Here is a 27,874-nt window from a genome sequence, read left to right as displayed (position 1 = left end):
GCAAACAGGGAACTGCTATTTCTAAACTTGACTCTTAACTATGTGATGTTGTGATTCAAAATTGGAAATACAAGCACATTTTTAGGTTTTGAGAGGAATCAGTTATTTTTCTAAGCTTTACAGGATAGAATTGGTGATCATGTGGGATGCTGGCATCGCAGGCAGAGGCTTAACCTACTGTGCCACGATGCTGGCCCATGTAAGGACTCTGATGAGGTAGTTTTGTGCCAGTTCCAGTCTTTGCTGCTTGTTAACTGCCCAAAGTCTCACCAGGGAAGGGCATTTTATTTCAGTAGAGTATACCAGTTCAAAGATTACTGCAACTTGCAAGATGTCTGATTCTGGTAAACTAAGGAAAGTGAATACCCTCTGTGTGTGTGTGTGATCGTGTGTGATCAGCACGAGGCCTTTCCTTGGGAAGCATTATTCTCTTTGATCTGAGATTATGACTCCTTATTTTGGGGGTGAAAGAGGAACAAAGAGGTGAAAAATGAAGGTATCTGTTCTGTTATGAATAATGGTGATAATAAGACAACAGTTAAAAGATGTTATTTGGTAAAAATAGAGTAATTGTTTAAACCAATAAAATAAAAAATTTGTAATCATCACTGTGATATCACATTACTTATATTCCACATACTGAGTCTCATTTCAGCATGAGACCCATGTCCACGTGGAAGAGGGTGCATCCAACATCCCCACCCCTTTGCTCCATGACCTTATTTCCCAAATTGTCTCTCTCACACTCCGTCACACTTCCGTTTAGTCTCATTGTGTTCAGGAGGAAATCCGCCTCGCCTCCAGTTCAGACAGCCTGTTTCTGACCCCATTCTCCCATCATTTTTGTCTTACTGTCCCACTACAGCACATTTTCAAATTCATGAGTCGTCAGGCCATGGAGCTCTCTTCTTATTCCCTTTTTGTGTTCATTTCTCTTTATTCAATTTAGAGTCTATGTTTCATCAATCCAGTAAGTCAACCTGTGGTCCCTCTCCCCCCCACCCAAATATTTATTTACTTGAGAGGCAGAGTTACAGAGAGAGGGAGAGACAGAGAGGTCTTCCATCCACTGGTTCACTCCCGAAAAAGCCACAAAAATGGCTGGAATTTTGCTGATCTGAAGCCAGGAGCTTCTTCCAGTCTCCCACATAGGTGCAGGGGCCCAAGGATTTTGGCCATCTTCTGCTTTTCCAGGCCATAGCAGAGAGCTGGATCTGAAGTGGAGCAGCTGGGACTTGAACTGGTGCCCATATGGGATGCTGGCCACTACGCCACAGCGCCAGACCCAGGTCCCTGTCTTTTTAAAATAATTGTGGGCCATAGTCCCAAGCTGGATAAAGCCAACATTTGCACTGCTCCATACTCATGTACCTAGATCGAAGTGACAAAACAGGGCCAGCTGTACCACCGCATGTTCACGATGGTTGGGTAAATAGGCCTGAAAACACTGCAGTGCCACTGGTCTCTGGTCGACCTGCCCTTCCTCTCTTGGCAACAGCTGGGACAAACCTTCCTTACTCTTCTAACCTCCATCCCACTCCCACCTGCCTGGCTTTGAGCAGCCTTTGCCTTCTGCTTCAAACAAAAGGTAGGCTCTGCCATAGGGAACTTCCTGACACAGAACTAGACTACGCTTCATCCACACCCGGCTTCTGATACTTTCTGGTTTTGTTTTTAAGGTTCTGTGTCCACCACGTCCCCCAGCGAGCTCAGATTGTCCTTCTTAGGGGATGATGCACTCTCTACCTGAAGACCTTTACTCGCTTTTCCCTCTGCTATTTTCATTCTTTCTCCTAATTGGATCCCTGCCATCAGCATTTACAGTGCCCAAATCTCTCCTATTTAAAAACCAATAAACCTTTCAACTCCCTTTCTCTAGCTACCTGGCCCCCTCTCCCCTGTGGATGGACTCGTGTATCAAATCTGTCTTTTCAGCATAGGTTGCTGCCATGTTTAAATCATTAAAGCAATGCTGCTATGAAAACCTAGTGCAGAGTTTTGTACAGATACAGGTGTAAGGTAGGCTGGGTTCCAAGCAATGAGAGTGCTACTCCAAGGTGTACAAAGTCGATAGGTGTCATCAGACTTCCCCCAGGGGGAGCTGCACCAATTCTCACTCCCGCCAGTGGAAGAGTGTGCATTTCTCCACAGGCTTGCCAACAGAAGACGTTATCAAACCTTGGGATCTTTGCCGGCCTGATAGATGACAGATGATAGTTTAATTTGCATCTCTTATACTGAAGATTAGTTAAGTTCTTTACCCAAGGTTAAGGGCCATTTGTTCTTTTTCTGTGAATTGTCTGTCCATGTCCCCGGTCCATTTTCTACTGGGTTGTTGGTCTTATGCTCTGAGACCTCTTAATATAGTAGGCAAACTAGGATGGGCTAGCTTGTTCTCAGTTGTTCACATTCTAGAACCACAGCTTTAAAAGAAGCTTATGGAAGTCACTTGTGCTCCTCTGTACGACCAGGAAACAGGAGTCCCCATTCCTAATTAGGGTCATTCAGGAAATACGGGAGGAAATTTAAAACTGCCCATAGCCCCACTTTTCTATGTTCTTTTCCTAAGCACACAAAGTAAAAAGGGGGCACCTGCCTGTGTCACAACCCCATCTCCCAGAGGCAGTTGTCAGAGCAGGTGTGTTGTATCCCGCCTTGGTTCTCCCCATACCCCCGTTAGCCCTACTTACGACGGATGTGGCAAAAAACACTTTGAATTCAAAAACATGGTCATACCTAGGAGCTACCTGGCCGTCATCTCCGGAACAGGACCTCCTGAGAGGGCCTGGGAGGCCTGGGCCCCTCGGCAGTGATTTGCCACCACTCAGATGATTAAGGGATGGTGCATTCTCTTCAACTATTCCAAGTTAAGCTCTTGGTTAAAAATATTTTAACTTCCAGCTGGCAGTACAACATCATCAATGAAAACAACAACAAACTGTAATATGTCAGTAATCTTCAGTTTTAATTTATATTTTGAAATAAAAATGCAAAATGACAAAGTTTTATAAAATTGTCATATAATTTTAAGATACATGCTACATTTACTTAGAAAAAGCTTCAGATCTGATCAAAACAAAGAGCTGTCATCTGTGAATGTGAGGTCTTCTATTGAGCACAAAGAAAACTCACGAAACGCGATGGTATGGTGACAGCCCAAGGGCTCTGTGCGTGTGGAGGCTGCAGCCTGGCCTCCCTGGCTGGGGCCTTTGGTGCCCCTATGTGCCAAAGGGGCTACAGCTGTATGACTTTTAAAGTCCTGTGTACCATGAGCCCTTTTATTTCATCAAACAGTTTGAAGTGTTACCACAAGTCTTTGATTGTAAACATCAACAGAAAATTACATGCTTACCAATGTGACTACAAAGTGTACTGTCATTTTCTTATTATTAATTGTGACTCTCAATTACTGGTTTGGCTCAATGTCTTACTTGGCTATTCGTGCCTTGGGGACATCCTCCAAGCACACCAATAGCCATGAGGAAATGAGTTGGCGATCCTATTTCTAAAGCCATGCTCTTTGGCCCTGCCTTCATGGAATAGGCTGTGCCGTACCCTGCCCTGGCTTGGATCACGTTGATCAGTGTCCAGCTGATCAACTTATTACCTTTTCCTTATATTTGGCTGTCCAATATATAAGTTTAGTTTTTTAAAAAAGATTTATTTAAAAGGCAGAGTGAGAAAGAGGAAGATACACAGAGAAAGAGATCTTCCAGGGGTTGGCACCGTGGTATAGAAGGCTAAGCCTCCGCCTGCAGTGCTGGCATCCCCTATGGGTGCGTTTGTGTCTGGGCTGCTCCTCTTCTAATTCCAGCTCTTGGCTAATGGCCTGGGAAAGCAATAGAAAATGGCCCAAGTGTTTGGGCCCTTGCACCGGTGTGGGAGACCTGGAAGAAGCTTTTGGCTCCTGGCTTTGGATTGACTGAGCTCTGGCTGTTGTGGCCATTTGGGCAGTGAACCAGCAGATGGAAGAACTTTCTCAGTCTCTCCCCCTCTCTGTAACTCAACCTCTCAAATAAATGAATGAATCTTTAAAAGAGAGATCTTAAATCTGTTGATTCATTTCTTAAATGGCTTTGACAGTTGGCTGGGCCAGGCCATCTGGGTCTCCCACTACTTGGGCCATCTTTTGCTGCCTTCTCAAGTATACCAGCAGGCAGCTGGATAGGAAGTAGAGAAGCTGGGACTTGAACTGGCACTCACTCTGATATGGGATGCTGGAGTAGTAGGTGGTGGCTTAACCTGCTGTGCCACAACGCTGGCCCCTAAGTTGTATTTTAGGATGTTCTTATAGAATTTCCTCATATTAGTCTGATAATAACTGACAGTTTGAGGTTCTTTAGATAGTTTGCTGGTGTGTAAAGCTCAACTGATTTGTTGAGAACAAATAAGGTATGCTGTAGATCAGCAGCATTTCAGCACCTTGTAGACACAACTCCATCCTTTTGCATTTTAGCCTTAAGAGTCAACTCGGCTTACTCATACTTTCTCTGAAATAATTCTTTAGTTTTTTTTCAATAGTAGACATGAGTTTTTACAACAAAGACATGGTCAGGACAAGCATCACAAAATCATGAGTTCAAATGACTGAAACATACAGTTGACTCATTTCCATTCATCAACTTTAAAATAAAAGTTCAAGCCTCTGACCATCCCCAAGGGTCTCCATGTTTTAAGATACATTATTCCACATCATCATCTCTATAGTCTGACAAAAACTAGAATGTATAGTTTTAAGTGGTGGGATAGTATTGAAATTCATTACTACAATGTTTTACTTTTTCATAATTGAAAATTCATAGCATCATTCAAACTTGATAATTCGGAAAGATGTAAATTTACAATCATTTCCTCATAATGATTGGATCATAGTGCACTTTATGCCTAGTTAAATTCAGTATCAACTACCTTAGTATGAGGTAGTGTCACTGTGATTTTATTGCTATGGAAGTAGTATATTTCAAAGTACCCTGGAGAGTGTTAGATTAGATCTAAATGAGGGGGAAGTACAGTAACAGTTTTCTGTCTTTTCACTTGGCATACAAACTGGGAAAAAAAAAATCCGATCATTTCCTTAGTGATAAAAATACAGTTCTTTTGTGAGCATGGACACAATACATGGAATCTGTTTCTTTGCATGAAAAGTGGCATCGAGGGAATAGGACTCGAACTCTGTTGCTACCTTGCGGTTCACACGAGTAAGAATGTGCATGAACTCAAGTTTGTGAGCGTACTCTTTCAGCATGGCACACAGGGACTGGATGAACCAGGACCCGTCCTTTGAGTTTCGCCAGGAATAGTAACCTACAAGGCAAAATGTAACCGAAATACCATGGGTATTTGATTTTAGCTGTGTCTATAGATTAAAATCATAAGGGGTAAAAATAAGCAAGAACTTCTGCAGGTCTTATTAGCCATAAGAAGAAAATATGACATCTTTGGTCTCAAGAGACAAGATGTTAGAAGGGCACAGACATGTGCTGTGCATACGCCGCTGCTTTCAGCAAGGAGAGAGAACTGTCTAACTTTACCATTGAATAACTGCGAGTTTTAGTTTCTGGGCTCACCTTCCAACAAGGCAAACGGGAAGCTGTGCAGCAGGTAAGAAGGTGCAACAGCACAGATGGACTAACAGGGGCACTGTAAGTAGCATGGTGTTTCAATCAGACTCCATTTTATTTTAATGTTGGTTCAGCCAAGAAGTAGATTGCTTACACATGCACACACATTTGAGGGTTCTTAATTTGCCTGAGGCATATGAATAAAGTTAAATGAACACATTACAGGGTATTCAAAGGGCCCAAAAAGGGAAATAGTCTTTATTGTACTTTATTACGGATTAGCTATTGAACCCATTGCTTTAATTTACCAATACTTAGCCTGGCAAGATGCCTGAAGGATACAGGAAACCCTAGTGAGCAGATGTGAGCATGGAACACTAGTTTAACAACAATTTTCCTTATTTTTCCAAACCATTTGCCACCTGAGTTGTGTAAGTAAATGGTTGTATGTTCAATAAGTACTTCTAGGGCATGGGCAACACAACCACAAAAAGTAAACCTTAACAGCATAGGAGTGTATCATTTTTCATTTTCTTCCACTTCACCTCAACCCGCTCCTAGACTAGCTATGTTCATTTTTTTTATTTCCTGTATGTCAAAGAATTGCTGGAAGACGTGTCACTTCTACTGTAGTCTGCGGGGGAAGCTGTGAGTTAGGCTCTGTGACCGTGTAGTATCCTATCTAGAATTAAGTTCACGAATAACACTGTTGTCTGCTCTCTTAGACGCAGATACCTGAATGAGCCTGAGCCAACTCCCGGAGCCCCCCATTTGATTAAGGCACCCTAAAATGTAGGCAAGGTAGCTAATCCTTAGGGAGATCAACGACAGTCTCTGGAACACACTGCCCCTCTTTAATGCTATGCCAGTCACAGTATAATTTATTTAAAATCCACACATGACACTCTTTACTCAAAACCTGCTTACCAGGTGCCGTGGAATATGCATACAGGAAGTCGGCTTCAACTGGTATTTTCTGGCATGCCATGTCATAGTCAGCCCCACTGTCTGTCTCGATGCCACTGTCCAGCTCTGTGCCTCGGCAAGCCTAGATGTTAGAAGTGCAACGGCAAAAACTGTGAATTGTGCTGAGTCCTTTTGCTGTGTACCTAGAATTGAAATTTACTCCATACCATCAAGTGTGGTTTGAAGAATAAAAAAGTAACAAGAGGGGCCCGTGTGGAGGAGCAGCGGGTTCAGCCACTGCCTGTGACGCTGGCATCCCACTTGAGTACTTGTCTGAGTCCTGGCTGCTCCATTTCCCATATAGCTCCTGCTAATGAGCGTGGGAAAGCAGCAGAATATGGCCCGAGTGCTTGGGCCCCTGCACCTACGTGGGAGACCAGGATGGTTTTCCAGGCTCCTAGTTTCAGCCTGGCCTAGCTCCAGCTGTTGCAGCCATTTAGGGGGTGAAACAGCAGATCGAACATCACTCTGTGTCATTCTGCCTTTCAAAAATTACATTTTTTCAAAGTAAACAATTGTTCTGTAGTCTCAGTAACAAAGGATTTTGTATAACCCATAATTGAGTGAATTAATCCCAGATTAATCCTTAATAACCAAGTTGCTCAGTTATACTCTACCTGAATAATGAAAAGTTTAGGTTTTCCAGTTAGACTTCTACAGTAATCTCCTCTGAAGAAACTTGTTAATTTCTTCAGTTCAATAGGTCCATTTGTTCCATAAATGACTCCTTCATCACCATGGCTTAGAATCACACAAATAAAACTGCTCCTTTTGCTATGATCTTCTTTAGAAACTGCAAAGACATTTCCAAATAAGAGAAAGAAACCTTCCAACTTTATTTAACAATCTCAGACATGTTGCATGGGAATAAGATGAAGAAGCTGACAACAGAATTAAGATTATTCCAAACACAACTTGAGACAGAGCAACACATTTCAAATTGTTTCAGGGAACTGGTGCAAATAACTTCGTTTTACTTTACTAAAATACAATTAGGATTATGTACGGTATAATCCCACAATCCTTACTTTCTTACCTGTATAATTATGGTTAGGGCATAAAATAAAATTAGGAATAAAGCCATTCTTTGAATTACTTACCATTGTACATGAGTTCCATGATTTCTTCACGTGTAAGGTCATTTTTATTCCTGACTTCGTATTTCAAGTTCATGAATGTTTCCCTGAGGTTTGCTGCATCTACATCTGTACCAGACCGGGATGACATTCCTTGCAACAGAAAGAATTCCTTTTAATTGAATTTTAAAGAGAGTAACTCCTCTGAAATGAACTAAATAGCAATCCACAAAATCCACAAGAAATTCTTTCAAAGGCCAATTCAATTTTTTTTTTTTTTTTTTTTTTTTTTTTTTGACAGGCAGAGTGGACAGTGAGAGAGAGAGACAGAGAGAAAGGTCTTCCTTTTTGCCGTTGGTTCACCCTCCAATGGCCGCCGCGGTTGGCGCGCTGCGGCCGGCGCACCGCGCTGATCCGATGGCAGGAGCCAGGTGCTTATCCTGGTCTCCCATGGGGTGCAGGGCCCAAGCACTTGGGCCATCCTCCACTGCACTCCCTGGCCACAGCAGAGAGCTGGCCTGGAAGAGGGGCAACTGGGACAGGATCGGTGCCCCGACCGGGACTAGAACCCGGTGTGCCGGCGCCGCAAGGCGGAGGATTAGCCTAGTGAGCCGCGGCGCCGGCCCAATTCAATTATTTTGTTCATGATTATACAAAGTTTAATTTCTTAGCATGTGAGATACTTCATAATATAAACTATCAGTGCTATATTCACAAGAGAATCTCACACTTTCTTAGTAAAAAGCAGGCATGAATTTAAATGCTTAACAACAGGGGCTTGGTTAAATGATTCATTTATATAATGAAATACCTTGTTGCCACTTTTGTAGACAAAGCTTCACCATGAGAAAATAGATTTTTTTAAAAGATTTATTTCTTTATTCGAAAGAGTTGAGAGAGAGAGATCTTTAATCCGATGGCTCACTCCCCAGATGGCCACAATGGCTGGAGCTGTGCCAATCAGGAACCAGGAGCTTCTTCCGGGTCTCCCACGTGGGTGCAGGGGCCCAAGGACTTGGGCCATCTTCCACTGATATCCCCGGCCATAGCAGAGAGCTGGACAGGAAGTGGAGCAGCCAGGACTCAAACCGGCGCCCATATGGGATGCCGGAGCCTCAGGCCACAGCGCTGGCCCCAAAATAGATGTTTTTAAAAAAAGACTAAAAAAAAGTATGATCCTAACTTATTTTAAAAAATTAACAGAGCCATATGAGGAGAAGTCAAAGTATTAAAGAAAAATGTGCATTATTCTATTTTCCCATGAACTTTTACAGTACTCTTGTATTTAATTCTAAGTTCCCAACCATTTTGAGACATTACTACTTTCATAATATTTTTTCAGGAGGAAATGGACTCTACAACATCACCGTGTTAATATCATGTATCAGGCATTCTGCTCTACGGGTAACCCCCTCTAATCCTGCCACATGCCATGAGTGATTATTACCAGTTTCATTTGTACAGATGTGAGACAGGCAGAACAGATGATTTAAGAAACCTGCCCAAAGTGAGCACACCGTCTTCCCAATCCTTCGTAGTACCTTCCACGTATACAGACAGACAGTATAATACTCAGACTTCAAAACTGCTAGAATCCTGGGGGAAACACACCTTAGAACTGAATACAGTTCCTATGTTTGAAGACGAAATACAGATCATCGAAATACCTATATCTTTGAAATGGTGTGATCTCTGGGTAGTGGGATTATGAGTGATTTCATTTTGCTAATCCACAATTTCTATATGGACATAGTTCTCGCTATCAAATTAAAATAAGCTGATCAAGGAAAGGATGAGGACACCAAGCAGTTGTGTGACAGGGTGACTGGCTTCTGGTGGAGGTCTGTGGGTCACGTGGCAGAACACTAGACTGCCGCAGATCCTGGGAGGACCTGATGGTCTAACTGAGGCAGGTGTGAGACAACCACCTCTGTGCTTATAGGGGTGAGAGAGGATGACATACTTTAAGAAGAGGTTCTCCGGGGTAAGGTGTAAAGTTCTACAGGAGGAAGGCACTGTGACTGGCAGTATGAAGAAGAATGTAAGTACATTTTTAAAAAAACAGAGCAAAAAGAAAGTTTTGTCTTTTATTTAATGATTGAAGTCGATAGTATACAACCCAAAGCAATAAAATGGTGCTGTTGGATTTGGAGACCAAATTTCACCTGCTCTTCAGCACCAAACCCTATCTTTCCAGTGTAGTCTGGCTTGTCACTTTTTTTTTTTTTTAACCACTCTCATAAATTGTTTCCTAAATTAGATTCACTACATGTAGTTGGTCTAACTTAAAAATGAATTCTGGTCGGCGCCGTGGCTCAACAGGCTAATCCTCTGCCTTGTGGTGCCGGCACACCGGGTTCTAGTCCCGGTTGGGGCGCCGGATTCTTTCCCTGTTGCCCCTCTTCCAGGCCAGCTCTCTGCTGTGGCCTGGGAGTGCAGTGGAGGATGGCCCAAGTGCTTGGGCCCTGCACCCCATGGGAGACCAGGAGAAGCACCTGGCTCCTGCCTTCGGATCAGTGCGGTGCGCCAGCCGCAGCGCACTGGCTGCGGCAGCCATTGGAGGGTGAACCAATGGCAAAGGAAGATCTTTCTCTTTGTCTCTCTCACTGTCCATTCTGCCTGTCAAAAATTTAAAAAAAAAAAAAAAAAAAGAATTCTAAGTTGGTTAATAAGACAATTTGAGGAATTATCACAGCATCAATTTAAAACATGAAAAACAGGGAAACAGCCAAAATGCTCTTCTCTGTGGTGAGTTATTCACTTATAGTATATAAGTATATTTATAGTATATAGTATAATACTATACTACTAGTATAGTATATTTAGGGGATGTGGTATTCTGTAACCATTAAAATAAGAGATATGGGGCTGGTGTTGTGGCGCAGTGGGTTAAGCCACCACCTGTGACACTGGCATTCCATGTGAGCACCAGTTCGAGTCCCAGATGCTCCACTTCTGATTTGGTTCTCTGCTAATGTACTGGGGAAGGCAGCAGAAGATGGCCAGTGCTTGAGCCCTTACCACACATGAGGGAGACCTGGAGGTAATTCCAGGCTCCTGTCTTTTGCCACCATTTAGGATTTAGGGAGTGAACCAGTGGATGAAAGATTCTCTCTCTCTCTCTGTCACACTTTCAAATGAATACATAAATCTTAAAAAAAAAAATTTAAAATTACACAGCAACATTAAAAAAACTTATATTACATTAAGTGTAACAACCAGGATACATTGCTTGCTTGTTATGAATAAAATCATGGTTTTCAGAAAAGCTGTCAAGAAAAAATATTAAGTAATACATCACAATGCTAACTAGCTTTTTGGGACTCTGAGGAATTTTATTTTCTATATTCTCTAACAACATTCTAAAATGTATTATTAGGGAACTAAAAATTATATGATGCATACCAGTGTTTTTATGAAAGTTCTTGTTGTTAATGATTACGCATAAACCCACTTCAGGATAATCCATTTTGTAACTATTGTCCAAGGATATTCCAGAGTCCATTGATTTGCTTCCATGTATGATCTTTCTGTTTGGAAATCAGACAACAGTTTACACAGGTGGAAATGCCCAATCCTTCTGTGCACATTAGTACAGCTTTCATAACTCAGAACAGCTAACACTTGTTGCATGTTACAAATCACATTTTGTGTTGCAGGCTTTTCCTCACCTACATTTCACAACAACCCATTTTACAGATGAGGAAATGACCCACTGTGAGGCTAAGCAGTGTGCACGAGGCTGTGCGGAGACTGTGTCGCAGTCTGCAGAAAAGGAACCATCACTGGACTTCAGAGTAGAGGCTTTTCATGTTTTATGTTCCCTTTAAATTTTAACAAAATGGTACCAAGCACATTCTGTAATTTAAAAAATTTCTTGAAACTGCCAAATATTTTATCCTTTAAGAGTAAAATCTTTTTTTTTTTTTTTTTTTTGGACAGGCAGAGTTAGACAGTGAGAGAGAGAGACAGAGAGAAAGCTCTTCCTTTTCTGTTGGTTCACCCTCTAATGGCCGCCGCGGCCAGTGTGCTGCAGCCAGCGCACCACGCTGATCCGAAGCCAGCAGCCTGGTGCCTCCCCTGGTCTCCCATGCAGGTGCAGGGCCCAAGTACTTGGGCCATCCTCCACTGCACTTCCTGGCCACAGCGGAGAGCTGGACTGGAAGAGGAGCAACCGGGACAGAATCCGGTGCCCCGACTGGGACTAAAACCCAGTGTGCTGGCGCCGCAGGCGGAGGATTAGCCTAGTGAGCCACGGTGCCGGCCTCAAGAGTAAAATCTTAAAAGTTACCTTGAAATGACAGAAACCAACAAATTGTAAATATGACTCAAAGCACAATTATTATAGTTTCTCAGTTATTTCTTACACTCTATGAACTGAACAAATTAGTGATCTTATTAATACACAGAATTTACTAACACATAGGAGCCCTAACATAACATTCTTGTCTGGAAGTCACTTTGCTGAAAAACCTCTGCTACCTGGACCAGGAATGAATAAACTTTTTCTTAAAGGGCCAAACAGTTGGTGTTTGCAATGTGGGCCATCAGGTTTCTGCTGTGCCTACTCAGTAGCTGCAGAAATCAGCCAGGAGAGTATGAAAGGGCACAGATGTAGTTATGTCCCAAGAAAACTGACAGAAACAGACCCCAAGGATATTCCAGAGTCCTGGCCACTGATCTGCACCAAGAATCAGGAAACAGCAGGCCTGGGAAGAGCCAGCCTCAAGGCCACACACTCATGCACTGAACCTAGTTCACACTACACTCGTCCCCCCCTCATCCAAGGTTTTGCCTTTCTGTGGTTTGTTAATCATGGTCAACCATACTCTGAACATTTTAGATGGAAAATTCCAGAAATAATTCATAATATTTAAGCAAGTTTTATTAAGATATATTGTTATAACTTCTGTTTTCTCGACAGCTGTTAATCTCTAGCTGTGCTTCATTAATAACCTATACTTTATCAGAGGTGCATAGGCAGAGGGAAAGACCCAGGACACACAGGGTCTGGTACCATCTGCACTTTCAGATTCTTTGTGGGTTTTGGAACATATCCTACAGAGATGGGGCTGCTGTATGCATAGTTCTAAACATGTTGTTGGAAAAAGGTTAAAAGCAGTAAAAATTTACTGTCAGTCAGCTAGAGATGAACAGCCCCGAATATGCAAACCCTGAAAGCCCAGTGATTTGACCCTCAGGTCATGCAGAGAATGGGTCAGTGAATTATTACCTCCCATCTCCGGAGGTCGGGACTCTACCAGTAGCAGATTCAAAGGGCCTGGGAATGTGCAGGCGGCTTACCATAGCATCAGAACAACACTAAACTATCAGGGCTCCTATGCACTTGCCATTTAAATGATTCTGACATGATGTCATGACATGAAAAACAGGAAGAGTGTGGATCACTTTAAAAAGGTTTAAATAATGACAACTAGATAAGAAAAACCCTTTAAAATGGGACTGCATTTCAGAAGTTCAAGTTCTACCTTTGCTAAACAAACATTGCTGTATCTTTAATTAATGGAACTGCTATAATGCTATTGTTTAGCATTACTAAACGAGTTTATAATTTCCAGGGTGGTGCAGAATACTACTACTGGGTCTCAGACATAAATTGAGAACTAAGAGCATCATGAGACATCGCAGATGGACAGTAACAGACATGAATTAATTGAAGAGTGTTTGAGTTTTAGCTTCTTCCATTTTCCTGTTAGTGACTGAAACCATTAATGAGTAGAATATTCTAGAAAAAGAACATGAGAAAAACAGTAAAATGTAATCCATATTAGGCAATTCCTCCCCAAAGTGAAAACTGGCATTGCTTTTAAAATTCATAAACAGGAGGACAAAAACTCCCCAAACACAAAACCTCCAATCCTGTAGCATTATCTGCAAAGATACAAAGCAGGCAGACTTGTGAATCTGCCTCTCTGGGGGCATCCTTCTGTCTGCAGGACTAGGTTTCTGTCGTGGGCCAGACACTGTGCTAAGTCTCTCCCCTCACCCCTCCCTGCAGCACTGTGAAAGTTTTAAAAGAGGTTGAGAGAGGATTTGTTAACTTAGCAAACCCACACAGCTGTGAGAGGTCAGAAGTCAGCTAGGGCCTGCGCCGTGGCTCAACAGGCTAATCCTCCACCTTGCGGCGCTGGCACACCGGGTTCTAGTCCCGGTCAGGGCGCTGGATTCTATCCCAGTTGCCCCTCTTCCAGGCCAGCTCTCTGCTATGGCCCGGGAAGGCAGTGGAGGATGGCCCAAGTCCATGGGCCCTGCACCCCATGGGAGACCAGGAGAAGCACCTGGCTCCTGGCTTCGGATCAGCGAGATGCGCTGGCCACAGTGGCCATTGGAGGGTGAACCACCGGCAAAAAGCAAGACCTTTCTCTCTGTCTCTCTCTCTATCCACTCTGCCTGTCAAAAAAAAAAAAAAAAAGAAGAAGTCAGCTAGGATCTCTGGCTTGAAAGCCATGTTCTTTCTGATTCCTCAGGTTACCGTATGACATGTCTGTCTGCTCCGATTCCATAGCATCACACTGAAATACTCACGCTTCCAAATTTTTGATAGATTTTGAGTCCACGGAGTTTTCTTCAATGTTCTCCATGATACTTCTGTTACCTAGAGTATAAAAAAGTGAATAAAGAAAAATCTGTCATTATAAAACTGCATATTAATTATTTAATGATTATTTCTCTAAACAAATACTCCAGTTTCATCTCTGTTGTTAAGGATTTCAGTGGTGCAACAAGATCCTTTAGGATGGTACAATGTAGCCCATTTCTCTCTTTTTTTTTTTTACAGGCAGAGTTAGAGAGAGAGAAAGGTATTCCTTCTGTTGGTTCACCCCCCAAATGGCCACTACGGTCGGTGTGCTGCACCGATCCGAAGCCAGGAGCCAGGTGTTTCCTCCTTGTCTCCCATTGCGGGTGCAGGGCCCAAGCACTTGGGCCATCCTCCACTGCCTTCCAGGGCCACAGCAGAGAGCTGGACTGGAAGAGGAGCAACCGGGACAGAATCTGGTGTCCCAGCTGGGACTAGAACCTGGGATACCAGCGCCGTAGGCAGAGGATTAGCCTATATGAGCCGCACGACAGCCCATTTCTCTTTCTTTAAATTGAGCTCTGAATTACAGTGAGTTGCATACAGTACACAGAGAAAAAGTGCAGTTCGAAGAGTTCTTCCATGTGCATAACCCCACCAGATCAAGATAGAGATTGTGACTTGTTTCCTTGATGACACACCAGGTCACCTGTAGGAATTCAGTCTTCCAAATCAACACAGTTAAAATAAAAGCCAAGAACTTCCTACCACAACAGCAGACCTCACATAATGTATTATTCTACATTACTTAGATTCTCCAGATGTAAAAGCACCAAGAATTTACATGCCTCAGCCTCTACATAAGCTTTGTTCTCAAAATGGGTTTTGTGATTCCAGCTCCTCATGTAGGTGGTAGAACAGTCTAGCAAACCTAGAAGTGGACACTAAAGTTTCTGCTTTCCTTATTCCACTGGCAATTATTTTCTATTTCACACACTAAGTCCTGTAAGTAAAGCAGCTACTACTAATTGAGCATCTATTGTATACCAGGTGCTGTGCCAACTATCTAGTCAGGAAACCCAACTTCTAGTGGTTCCATGATGTGGTCCAGTCACAAGTCGGGTGATGGGACCCTTCTCCTACTTTGCAAGCTCTGAAGCTGCCTGCTCAGCACTGTTTGTTCTGGAATTCTACCACATCTCTCCTGTCTTTCCAGGAGCAAAAGTACCTCCACGGTAATCTACCTCCCTAAATAAGGAAGAGAGAAAAATCAGGGATAGAACACAAAATGACAGAACAAAGAAATCGTGATAATTTTCTCCAGCCTCTAGAAGCTGTGGTTATGTCAAAAATTCCAATCAAAATACAATTTAACCTCACTCCTATACTAAAACCAGAACTACAAGAACAGAGTCCCACCAACTCACTCACAAAAGCCTTCTAGAAAGTAATAGGCAGTCCTCTTGTTTAATTAAAACATTTAAAAAATTTGAGAGGTGTGTGGGGACAGTAGGGGGAGAGACAGACAGCAAGATTAATCTCTCATCTTCTGGTTCACTCCCCAAATGCCTGCAATAGCTAGGGCTAGAGCAGGTTAAAGCTGGGAGCCAGAAATGCAATCCAGGTCTCCCACATGGGAACCAGGGACTCCACTATTGGAGCCATCGCCAGCCGCCTCCCAGAGTCCATATTAGCAGGAAGCCAGTCTCAAGAACGGAGCTGGGTCTGAACCCAGGCATTGCATATGGGATGCAGGGCCTCAAGCAGCACCTTAACCACTATACCTGCCTGTTGTCGCTATTTTTGAGTGTACAGTTTAGTGTCATTAGTGACAGTCACGCTGTGCACCTATCACTATCCTTCATCTTCAGATGGTTTTTATCTCCCCAAATTAAAACTTCACCAAGATCCTCCCTTTTCATGGTCTCCTGGAAAAACTAACTTCCATTTTCCAAAGCTCAGTTCCTTCTTCCTCTCTCCCCTAGAGGTGATGGGAGAGAGGTGGGGGAAAGAACAGAGTGAAGAGGGAGTGTCACCATCTCAACTGAACCTCTAGAAGAGGGTGCTGTGCCACCTTCTCCCAAAGCCAGTCTGTGTTTGGCATTTCTACAAGTGGTCTTTGCTGTTCCATCGTCTTATGTCTTGTAGGTTTCCTAGGAAACCAAGGGAGGATGGCTGGTACAACCTTTAGTCAGTAAGCAAACATTCAGTGAGCACCTACTTTATGCCGCAGGACAGAGTGCTCCTAGGACAGAGTGGAAGACAAGACAAAGTTCCTACGTTCAAGAATCTTCATTCTAGAGAGGAAGAATAATTACACATTGCTAAAAATGATTTCAGCCACTGGAAAGGTCTATGAAGAAAACAAAATAGGTAGAGTAATAAAGTGGGCAGTGAGAGTTATTTTAGCTAAGGCGGTCAGGTAAGTCACCTCCCAGGTGATACCTACACTGAGATGTGAACGACACAGAGGCTGGCAATAGAGAGAGGTGTCCTTCCCTGGGCCAGGGCCGGCAAGTGCAAATGTGCTGACAGCGTTTGCTATACTCAAGGTACAGAAAGTCCAGCTTGGTTTGTGTACGTGAAGGAAGGGAAGGAGATGATAGGATCACAAGGGGCTTCAGAAGCCAAGCGAAGCTTTGACTCTTTCCCAATGACAAGGAGAGTCCACTGGAACATTCTCCTCAGAAGAGGGACAGCATGCTTTACAATGATCACTTTGCCTGTGGAGTGGAGGATGCACTGCGTATGATCAGAGTGGAAGCACACAGGCCAATGGCACGCCTTCTGGAATAGTTCAGGCAAGAGATGATGGTATCCTGACCTAGAGTTGAAAAGTGGGTATGAGTAGTTAAGAGTCTGGAACTCAGGGGAAAGATACGGGCTGAGATATACTGGGACACCCAATTATTTAGGGGCTTTTCAAAGGAAGTAAAGGCAGCACGAGACTAAAGTGAGGGAAATCAGGGAATGTATGTGAAAGTCTTTCAAAGAGTGTTCAACTTTTTCAAATCTTGTAGAGGAGCCAATTCAGATGAGGATAGAGATCACTTGGCTTTGTCGTGCATATCTGGGATATAGAGGGGACTTCCAGGTAAAACCATCCAGGACTTGGAAGAAGGCAGAACATACTGAAAATCATTGCAGTGGCAATGCTGCACATTGTCCACAGGAGTACAAGGGATTATCTGATTCCACAGGATGCAATCTTTTAAAAAAAAAATTATTTATTTGAAAGTCAGAGTTACACAGAGAGTGGAGAGGGAGAGTGGAGAGCAGAGAGGGAGACAGAATGGTCTTCCATCGCTGGTTTGCTCCCCAGTGGCCGCAACGGCTGGGGCTGCGCCGATCCAAAGCCAGGAGCTTCTTCTGGGTCTCCCACATGGGAGCAGGGGCCCAAGGACTTGGGCCATCTTCTACTGCTTCCGAAGGCTGTAGCAGAGAGCTGGATTGGAAGTGGAACAGCTGGGTCTCAAACCACTGCCCATATGGGATGCCGGTGCTTCAGGCCAGAGTGTTAACCCACTGCGCCATAGTGCCAGCACCAGGATGCATTCTTTTGACTAACCTATTAACTAGGCTATTTTATAGCTCCATAGAAAGTTAACCTACAGAAAATGGATAGCTATGCAAATTATTGTCTATAGCAATAAAAATGAATTTTGGCTTGTGATATAATTGATTTCCAACCTATAGAAAAGAGTGGCACCCTGAGATTTTAAGATTGATTTACTTAAAAGGCAGAAATACAGTAGATGGAGGAGAGAAGGAGAATATCAATCTTCCATCCACTGATTCACACCCCAAATGGCTGCAATGCCTAGGACTGGGCCAGGCTGATGCCTGGAGCCAAGATGGACTTGGGCCACCTTCCACTGCTTTCCAGGGCACACCAACAGGGAGCTGGACTAGAAGTGGAGTAGCCGGGGCTCGAACTGGTGCCCATATGGGATGCCGGCACTGTAGGCGAAGGCTTAACCTTCTTTGCCACGGCGCTGGCCCTTCAGATTCTTTTAAACTGGGCTTAACATCTTACTAATGCCATTTTTTAATTTTAATTTTAATTTTTTATTTTATTTTTTTTACAGGCAGAGTGGATAGTGAGAGAGAGAGAGAGACAGAAAGGTCTTCCTTTTTGCCGTTGGTTCACCCTCCAATGGCCGCTGTGGCCAGCGCATCTTGCTGATCCGAAGCTAGGAGCCAGGTGCTTCTCCTGGTCTCCCATGCGGGTGCAGGGCCCAAGGACTTGGGCCATCCTCCACTGCCTTCCCGGGCCACAGCAGAGAGCTGGCCTGGAAGAGGGGCAACCGGGATAGAATCCGGCGCCCTAACTGGGACTAGAACCTGGTGTGCCGGCGCTGCAAGGCGGAGGATTAGCCTGTTAAGCCATGGTGCCGGCCACTAATGCCATTATTAATTAACTGAAAGATTTGATGCATTACAGGCAAGGTTTTGACTTCCTTAAAATTATACTTTAAAAGGACCAATGCTGTTGGAGTGGGTTGGAGGTAGAATGGGAAAACAAAAGTGAGTAAAGACTACTCTTCCCAGTGAGTAGGAACAGCACTTTCCAGTTTTGCTGGGTAGGAGAAAGGGGAAATAGAACAGTGTCAGAAGACAAAAGTTACAAGAAAATCAGTGTTTCAAAAAAGATTCATCTATTTGGAAGGCAGAGCATCACAGAGAATCTTCCATCCTCTGGCCACTCCCTGAACTCCATTCACATCTCCTCACGGGTGGAAGGGGCCCAAATACTTGGGCCATCATCTGTTGCCTTCCCAGGCACAGTAGTAGGGAGCTGGAGCAGCCAGGAATGCACCTGGCACTCTTATACGGGATGCTGGCGTCACAGGTGGTGGCTGAACCCACAATGCTGACCCAGGAATTTTACTTTAAAGAGCTCATTGACTTTAATTTGCAATTCTAGAATTGAGCAACATGTCATTCTATAAAACTGAATCAAAGTTCCAGTGAGCTGAGCAGAAGTGGTTGACTCTATAGACAGAAAGTGCCCCCCCTCCCCAAAAATAAAATGGGCAGAAAAAGGAACAAAAAGCCAATTGGTCATTTCAAAGTCAATTTCCTTGTAAAGGGTTAGAGCAGGGGGAACTTGAGTAGAACAGCAGCTAAAACTCTGGGGATTCTATTTCCCCCTCCTGATTTCCTAAAAGGTCAGATAAATAGCTTACTTTCAGTATGGTAGTGTGCAACATCAACATGAGTGTGTCTTGACCTGGTCTGTTGGGCCTGCTGCAGGAACCCAGACCACAGCTATGGCTTCCTAAACAGTTAATGTAACAGAAGGCAGGAGGGGTACAGGAGGTTTCTTTTTAGGTGCTAAGGAATGTTTACATGTTGCTGAGAATGATACAGTAGAAAATGAGACACTAATAAAGAAGGAGAAAAAGAATGAACTCCTGAAGGGATAAAGGGCCTAACCAGCTTACATATGGAGAGGTATTCACCTGAGACAAGAATTGTCTTGGCCAGCGCCGTGGCTCACTTGGTTAATCCTTTGCGTGCGGCCTGGGTTCTAGTCCTGGTTGCTCCTCTTCCAGTCCAGCTCTCTGCTGTGGCCTGGGAGGGCAGGGGAGGATGGCTCAAGTGTTTGGATTCTGCACCCGCATGGGAGACCAGGAGGAAGCACCTGGCTTCTGGCTTCAGATCAGTGTAGCTCCTGCCATGGTGGTCATTTGAGGGGTGAACCAACGGAAGGAAGACCTTTCTCTCTGTCTCTCTCTCTCTGTCTATATAACTCTACCTGTCAAATAAATTTAAAAACAAATTGTCTCATCGATTGTAATGGGGAGGAAGACTAGTTTCTGGCACAACATGGGATGGCTGGTAAAGCTGATGGTATCTATTTTCTCTATCTAGTCATGTACCCCACAGGACATTTCAGACAATAGAAAACATATGACAGTGGTCTCATGAGATTATAATGGAGTCAAAAAATTCCTGTTGTCTCATGATGTCATGTTGTAGTACAATGCTCTGCTCATGTGTTTGCGGGATGCTGGTATAAACAAAGCTATTACACTACCAGTCATACAAAAGCACAAGTAGAAAGGTACAGTTATGTACAGTGTATAACATTTTATAATGGTCATAGATGGTTATGTTACTGGTTTAGTTTGTTTCCTACTGTGCTGATGTGTGGGATGCTTTGCACCAATTCAGGATGCAAGAAAGCAAATTTCTTAGCATATAGGTCATAATGAAGTTCTTTTGTTTTTTTTTGTTTTGTTTTTTGACAGGCAGAGTGGATAGTGAGAGAGACAGAGAGAAAGGTCTTCCTTTTTGCCGTTGGTTCACCCTCCAATGGCCACTGCGGCTGGCGCATCTCGCTGATCCGAAGCCAGGAGCCAGGTGCTTCTCCTGGTCTCCCATGGGGTGCAGGGCCCAAGCACTTGGGCCATCCTCCACTGCCCTCCTGGGCCACAGCAGAGAGCTGGCCTGGAAGAGGGACAACCGGGATAGAATCCGGCGCCCTAACTGGGACTAGAACCCGGTGTGCCAGCGCCGCAGGGTGGAGGATTAGCCTAGTGAGCCGCGGCGCCAGCCCCATCCAGGTTTTTGTAAGAATTCTCTTTGTCTTAATATAAGTAGTTGTTGGCTGAAAGAAAAAAAACTATGAACTCTTGTAAGAATAGGATTTAAAGTAGTGTATTTCTATGTCATAAGGAATTTTCAAGAATAAATTCCAAATATATTTAGTTTCCTTCCTTAATGGTATTAATATATTGCCATAGTTACCAGTTGATCTTGATACTAAAATTTGTTATGATGGTAAACAAAACCCTAGCATCAGACATGTGCACATTTGCTCAGTGTTCATCATCTGTTTTTTCCACACTCTGGGGAGCAAGGTCTGTTCCTCGAGAACTCTATGTAGTGTGACACCAGCATTACCTCACCTCCATTAGCTAATGCCCAGCTGGATACAAGTTATTCTGGGGATGAGTGATCTCATCTTAGCAGGATTTAAAAAAAAAAAAGATCTCCCAAGGGGAGTGTTTATTGCCCTACATAATAACAAGAGTAAGTTCTTATAACATTTTCATTTGAAAAAACATAATACATAAAGAAAATAAACAAAGGGGATGTGAAAAAATACATCCTGGCACAGAAATGGACTTAATGTATGTAATGCTTGGCATCACCTGAGGATGCTGGTGATAAAAAAGCACAAGTATGAACATGGATTAGGTCATGGTGAAGGTCCCAAGTAGATCAGGTGACATTAGATGGGACTCTGGGACTCAGTTTCTGGGTCCCTTTAACACTTGCCACTAACACTCAAACAGGCAGAGCTTCAACAAAAAATGTGGTATGAAGTTAATGTTACTAGAAAATAGTTATTTAAACATTCCAAGCTGTGTTTTCCTCAAGAAGTAAAAAGTTGAAATGTTTTCCCTATTGACATAGTAGTTAGCCAGTTAATATAATAAAGTAGAACTTATCTACAGAGAAGTTAAAGCAGAGAAATGTTGATTTCTAAAATTGAAAATTCTACATTAATCTATAAAATATCAATATTTTGGAATAAAAAAATCAAACATGTTTTTTAAGAACAAATATTTTGAAAGTGTGCCTATGGTATTGATTTCAAAATGCAATAGTAAATCAGTATAACCAGTTTTAGAGATTCTTAATCAGCTAATCTGTCACTCACCATTAGGTTATTATTGGTGTCCATCCTACAAGGAAACTTAGATAAGTGATAAAAACCTGGTCTCCATCTTAAGGGTTTTTGAATCTCAAAATGAGATGTGAGATCTAACACTGTTAATTTTAAAATAATCTCCATAAATATGAACATTTTTACAAACCATTTATAAGTGGCCGGCACCGCGGCTCAGTAGGCTAATCCTCCGCCTTGCGGCGCCGGCACCCTAGGTTCTAGTCCTGGTCGGGGTGCTGGATTCTGTCCCCGTTGCCCCTCTTGCAGTCCAGCTCTCTGCTGTGGCCCGGGAAGGCAGTGGAGGATGGCCCAAGTGCTCGGGCCCTGCACCCGCACGGGAGACCAGGAGAAACACCTGGCTCCTGGCTTCGGATCAGCGAGGTACGCCGGCCACAGTGGCCATTGGAGGGTGAACCAATGGTAAAGGAAGACCTTTCTCTCTGTCTCTTTCTCTCTCACTGTCCACTCTGCCTGCCAAAAAAAAAAAAAAAAAATTATAAGCATAGATTTACCAAAGCAATAGCCAAAGACAAGGATCAATGCTTTGTGTGATTTGAGTGTTGTATGCAAACACTGCACAAAGCAGTTCCTCTTAGAGCCCATCCACATAGGCTAGAGCTAAGATGTCTGTACATTTCTAGGTAGTCTTCCCAACAATTCTCTGGGCCTTCTGACTCCATGTTATGGTTTAGGTCACAGAGCCTTAGAGAAGTGAAGGAACTTTTCAGTGGCAGAACCAAGACTGAAGCCAGGACTTCCTTCTGACCCAACAGGGCAGATTCCACTATTCTATAGTAACATGTAACAGTAATAATACCACAGAAGATTTCAAGAAGGAAACAAAAATCTATAACCTGGGAAGCTCTAGTTAAGAAGAAATAAAGTACATAAATACCATGATAGAAAACATGATAGAAAAAAGACCATGAGTGCAGAAACATGGAAATAGCATACAGCACACCTACCCTAAGGGCAAAGAGTAATGCTGATGGCGTGTCTCATGCCACTGGGTAACTTACTTCTAAAAGCAAAATACAGGAGTGGCCTTTGGTGTACAGGCCAAGCCACTGATTAGGGCATCTACATCTCATACATCTCATATAGGAGTGCCTGGGTTCAAGTCCAGCTCTGCTTCTGATTCCAGCTTTTTGCTAATGTGCACCCTGGGAGGCAGCAGGCGATGGTGCAAGTACTTAGGTCCTCTTCATCCACGTGGGAGACCAAAACTGAGTTCCAGCTCTGGCTTTGGCTTGGCCAAATGCTGAATATTGCAAGCATTTGTGAATTGAGCCAGCAGATGGCAGATCTCTCTCCTCCTCTCTGCATTTGAAATAATTAAATGACAGAGACATGTTATGAAAAATGTATCATTATGTGATTTTTGTCACTGTGTGAACATCACAATGCACTGTTTTGCAATAAACTTTTATTATACAAAGTGGGAATACATTCTAGGATGATATAAAGCAGAGTGTGGTACATACACAACCCAGCAACAATATTTATGATCATTATCGAGTATTATAGACTGTATATAACTGCATGTACTATACTCATATAACTTTAAAAAACATTGAAAGTGCTCTCATTTGTTGGTTCACTTCCCAAATTCCCACAAAAGCTGAGGCTGGGCCAGAGGCTGAAGGAGGGAGCCTGGAACACAATTACCTGATCCATCACCACTGCATCCCAGGATCTAAATTAGCAGGAAGCTGGAGTCAGGAGTCAGAGCCTGGAATCAAACTCTGGCACTACAGTGTGGGTGTGGCGGTCTTACCTGCTAGGCTCCATACCTGTTGCTACACACATCCTTTTATGTGACTGGTAATGCAGCAGGTTTGCTTACACCTGCATCACCACGAACGTGCAAGAAATGCTTTGCACTGTACTGACCAGGACTACCATGGCAGTAGGTGACAGGAATGTTCCCTGCACTGCAGTCTTAGGAGGACACATGGTATCCAGGTCCCCTGTTGATGGAGACATTGTTCTGCAGTGCAAGCGTGTAACTGGCTTCTTGTTAAGCATTCAGTATGCATCACTAGGGCACCTTCTCTGGACCTCTATTGGCTTAGAAAGCAAAGATGAAGACTTCCATTTATGGCTTCTATTATAGCTTCTATCAAACAATTTGAAAAATATCAGGAGTATATTTATGACCTATCAGAAAGGGCAAAGTCTCAAAAGCAGTCGCATTTCTAGATTCAGTAAGTGAAACAAAAAGAATATTTGCTTCACAATTGTGTGGACAGGAAAAGGTTTCCGCCTTAAAGTACCTGAGGTCTTACGGAAATCTTGTCCCATCTGGTCTCTGAAATTCTTCGGGAATGTGTAAAAATTAACAAACTGGCGACTGTCGTTGGGCCTGATGAAGTCAGTCTGTTGGTATTTAGTAGGTAATTAAGGCAAAACATGCAAATGGGCAGGTAGAATTAAATACTGAACCAACCGAACTCAGCAGTACCATACGACCAGATGAGCCCTCTGCTCTGGCAGGGCCGCTCAGCTAGGCAGACAGACTGCTGTGCTCCCTGCTGTGCAGTGCCTCGGACTTTGTGGCCTAAGTCAGAAAGAACACAGTACTTACACCGTGCACAAGGTCTGCTCTCCCGAATGAAGTGCTAAGAGGAGGACATGGGAAGCCTCTGTAGCTCTAAATAGTTTGTATGAAATGCATAAAGAATGGGGCATCGTGGATGCTTTTTACAAAAATGACACACAACCTCTGATACCTCCGCACTCCTGCTGCTTTGTAGACTCAGATTCAGGTTTAAAATCACTTAAAGAAACCCTAGGGGCCAGCGCTGTGGCAAAGTAAGTTAGCCTCCACCTGTGGTGCCGACATCCCATATGGGTGCCAGTTTGAGTCCTGGCCGCTCCACTTCTGATCCAGCTCCCTGCCAAGACCTGGAAAAGCAGCAGAAGATGGCCCAAGTGCTTGGGCTGTGCATCCATGTAGGAGACCCACAGGAAGCTCCTGGCTTCAGATCGGCTCAGCTCTGGCCATTGTGGCCATTTGGGGAATGAACCAGTGAATGGAAGACCTTTCTCTCTGTCTGTAACGCCCACTCTCAAATAAATTAAACAAAACAACAACAAGAAACTCTGCCTGCCAGGGAAGGTCTGAAGCTGCTAAAGGCAGTCAGAACCACTTTCTCATTTGACACCTGCACCGTAATTCCTTCCTGAACGCAGCTGTGGACGGAGTACTGCATGCCTGAGTGCTGAGGCGATGGAAGAGACAGAGACCCCACCCCTGCGCAGGGTTTCTAACAGTGTTCACTGGCCCTCAAACGTGGCTGAGGCAGGCAAATGCCAGAGCGGCCTATTCCATGTCAGGTGGCCTCATCTACTCCATCATAATACAGAAGCTCTACAGGCAATACTGGAAGGCGAGCACACGGCATGCAGAGGAATAACCAACAGGGTATAGAATGTGGCATTTAAACACATTCCCACAGACATCACTTGATCTTCACAAGCTTGTAACGTACGCATATTTTGCCTAACTTAGGGAAAACTTAGTAAGCATTGCCTTTGGGACATGGTGTAGGCTGACAACAGGGTAGCCTTTTTCCTCTCATATTTGTATATGTTTTAAAAATGTGTACAAAACAATATTTAAGAATCTAAGAATTCCCACTTTTTTTTTTTTTTTAAGGCCCATGCACCAGTGCTTCCTATCTTTGGGGCAGAGCTTAAAGAACTAATACTAAACACCAGGATCAACGTAATGTTATTCCTGGAAATACAGACTGCTTGTAACTTTCCAAGGGAGATAAGGCAATAGGATACTGTGCTAAATCAGGTTTGAAAGCAGAAAAGCATTGTAATTGCCTATATCAGATAAGACTCCAGTCTCTTTAAGTGGAAAGAGGCAAGGCCTTTTTGCAAGGTAGCAAAAGCAAATCTGATTTAGCTAGGTACAGTGTTTCATTTCTTTCACTTTGAACAGGTTTTATTGCCACACTACAATAAATCGGGCCATTCATTCATTAAAACTCATTCTCACTTTCAGAAGCATTCTTCTGCAGAAGAGGAAAGCCAAACCAAAGTTCAGCGCAGGGTTCCGATAGGATGATTTAAGCCTTACATTTCATGGTTAGAGATCACATAACTGCAGTACAAAGCGGCCAAGCGCGTCATGACAACAGGCTCCCTAACCATCCTAGCTCTCCTTCTGCCATCTTGTATATTCATGGAACAGCGACTCCATACTCCTTTCACCCCTGCCATTCTTTTCTAATGCACGGGCTTTGCTCACAATTTGCTAAGTAATCCTAAAACATGTACTTTTTCTAGATAGGGCCAAATTACTGCAGAAGCATAAGGCTCTAGTGAAAACACAAGTGGATGAGCAGGCACTCAACTCGTGCCCCGCCTTGGCTATGGTGAATGACAATAAGGAAGACCATGATCCATAAAGTCAGTCCCTCATGGAGTTTGCTCACAATCTCCTAGGGAAGAGAAAACAAGCCGCTGATAGGGGCAGGACACATCCCTGTTAGGAAATGCCAGGTGTGAAAGGAAGGTATAATAGGAAGTCTTCCTTTGAGCCGTTTAATGAGGACAGAACTTAAGTAGGATTCCTACCCATAAGCAAACTGCATGTGTCAGGGCGGGACGCAGGATTCTGATGACTAGGTAGGAAGGTCAGTGAAAGTGAAAGGTACCAGGTAAGAGGTAGGACCTAGGAAGGTACTGAGGACTCAACCCGTCCTTTCTAGATTTTCACTTTCCAAGGACCTTCAGCCCGTGCTGTAGACCACGGACCGGAGAGGGGCGAGAGTCCGGAGTGAGATCCTAGGGTGGCTGCAAGCAGAGTAGACCCTGGACCGATCCGGAGGGCAGAGGCGGCTGAAGAAGCTTAGTGACTAACGGGGAAGGAGCGGGGTGGGCGAGAGCGCTGGCTGCGGGCGCTGCTGCTGGCTTCCTGGGTGGGAGCCATGTGCCGAGAGCAGACCCACCGACAACTGTGGTCTGAGCACGGCCGAGGGGTTTCAAAGCGGGGCTACGTGGCTACAGGCATGAATCGGAAGGATTCAGGAAAAGGCCTTCAGCTGTGAAAGGCATTGGCGTTTAGGACTTGAAACGAGCTTTTGGAAGAACTAAACCACACAGTCAATCCGAGAAAAGCCAGGCCCCCGGACCCAGAAGGCAGCAGAGGCCAAGCCCTCGCCCCGGTCCCGGGAGGCACAGCCCCGAGGGCAGCGCCTCACAGTCTGCACCGCTCGCCTCTAGCCCTCGGGGCACCCTTGCCCCGCGCCGCTCCGCCCTTCGCGATCCAGCCCTCGGCCTGCAGTCCCCGCTGACCACCCTTCCCGGCCAGGCCTCCTGCTCCAGGGTCCCGGTGCCCCCAGCCCGGCCGCGCGGCTTCCAGCACTCTCCTCCTGGCGCGGGGCCGGGTTCTGGCTCCCCGGATCCGGCCGCCCGCCCCATCCTCCCTCCTGGCCCTCCCTCACCCGCCCCTGGGCCGGCGGGGGTCTCCGCCCGCTGGGCTCCCGCTGCTCGGCCTCCCCTCTCTGGGTCTCGGCTGCCTGCCCAGCGCTCGCCCTGCAACCGCCGCCGCAGCAAAACAAAGGATCCGCCTGCCAGACCGTGCCCATCCTTCCCGGCTCCCCGCGGCAGCTGCAGACCGGGCCGCGTCCCCGAGGCGGGCGCAGGGCGTGGGAGGGCGGAGGGAGTGGGCCCAGGACAGGTGGCGCCTTGGGGAGAGCGGGCGAGGGGGCACTCACCACAGTCTCCGCACACCCAGCAGCACCCGCCTCGCCCCACGTCTGCACAGCTTCCGCTGTCTGCCGCAGCTAGAGGTGAGCTCGGCAGCTGGCCCGCCCTCGGCCCCGCCCCTCGGCCCCGCCCCTCGGCCCCGCCCCTCGGCCCCGCCCCGCCCCTCAGCTCGTGCGCGTCCTCCTCTCGCAGGCACGCCCCGCCCCGCGCCGCTCCGAACGCAGCTCCGGGCCAGGCTCGGACGCCCCGCCTCCCCGCCGCGGCCGCCCCGCCCCGCCCCTCAGCCCCGCCCCGCCCCTCGGCTCGTGCGCGTCCTCCTCTC

The 27,874-nt window shown here is 44.9% G+C and overlaps 1 protein-coding gene across 1 annotated transcript; it reads right to left on the bottom strand.

The window, feature by feature from the left end:
• Positions 1-2,944: 2,944 nt before the first annotated feature.
• Positions 2,945-27,643, bottom strand: CASP3 (caspase 3). Its single transcript, XM_062213297.1, has 7 exons — positions 27,561-27,643; positions 14,150-14,219; positions 11,009-11,133; positions 7,628-7,756; positions 7,145-7,320; positions 6,489-6,609; positions 2,945-5,304 (listed from the first exon to the last, which is right to left on the bottom strand). The coding sequence occupies exons 2-7, from the start codon at positions 14,203-14,205 to the stop codon at positions 5,075-5,077; spliced, it is 837 nt and encodes a 278-aa protein (XP_062069281.1). The 5' UTR covers positions 14,206-14,219; positions 27,561-27,643; the 3' UTR covers positions 2,945-5,074.
• Between the last annotated feature and the right edge of the window lie 231 nt (positions 27,644-27,874).

The sequence above is a fragment of the Lepus europaeus genome, chromosome 16, assembly GCF_033115175.1.
Source record: "Lepus europaeus isolate LE1 chromosome 16, mLepTim1.pri, whole genome shotgun sequence".
NCBI lineage: Eukaryota > Metazoa > Chordata > Mammalia > Lagomorpha > Leporidae > Lepus > Lepus europaeus.
This window is presented reverse-complemented; position numbering and strand designations above follow the sequence as displayed.

Excerpts from the sequence above, each read along its gene's own strand:
- CASP3 (XM_062213297.1), bottom strand. The coding sequence starts at position 14,205 with ATGGAGAACATTGAAGAAAACTCCGTGGACTCAAAATCTATCAAAAAT. Across the intron at positions 11,134-14,149 it reads TCTATCAAAAATTTGGAAGC|AAAGATCATACATGGAAGCA; the intron begins GTGAGTATTTCA and ends ATTTCCAAACAG. Across the intron at positions 7,757-11,008 it reads GAACTTTCATAAAAACACTG|GAATGTCATCCCGGTCTGGT; the intron begins GTATGCATCATA and ends TTCTGTTGCAAG.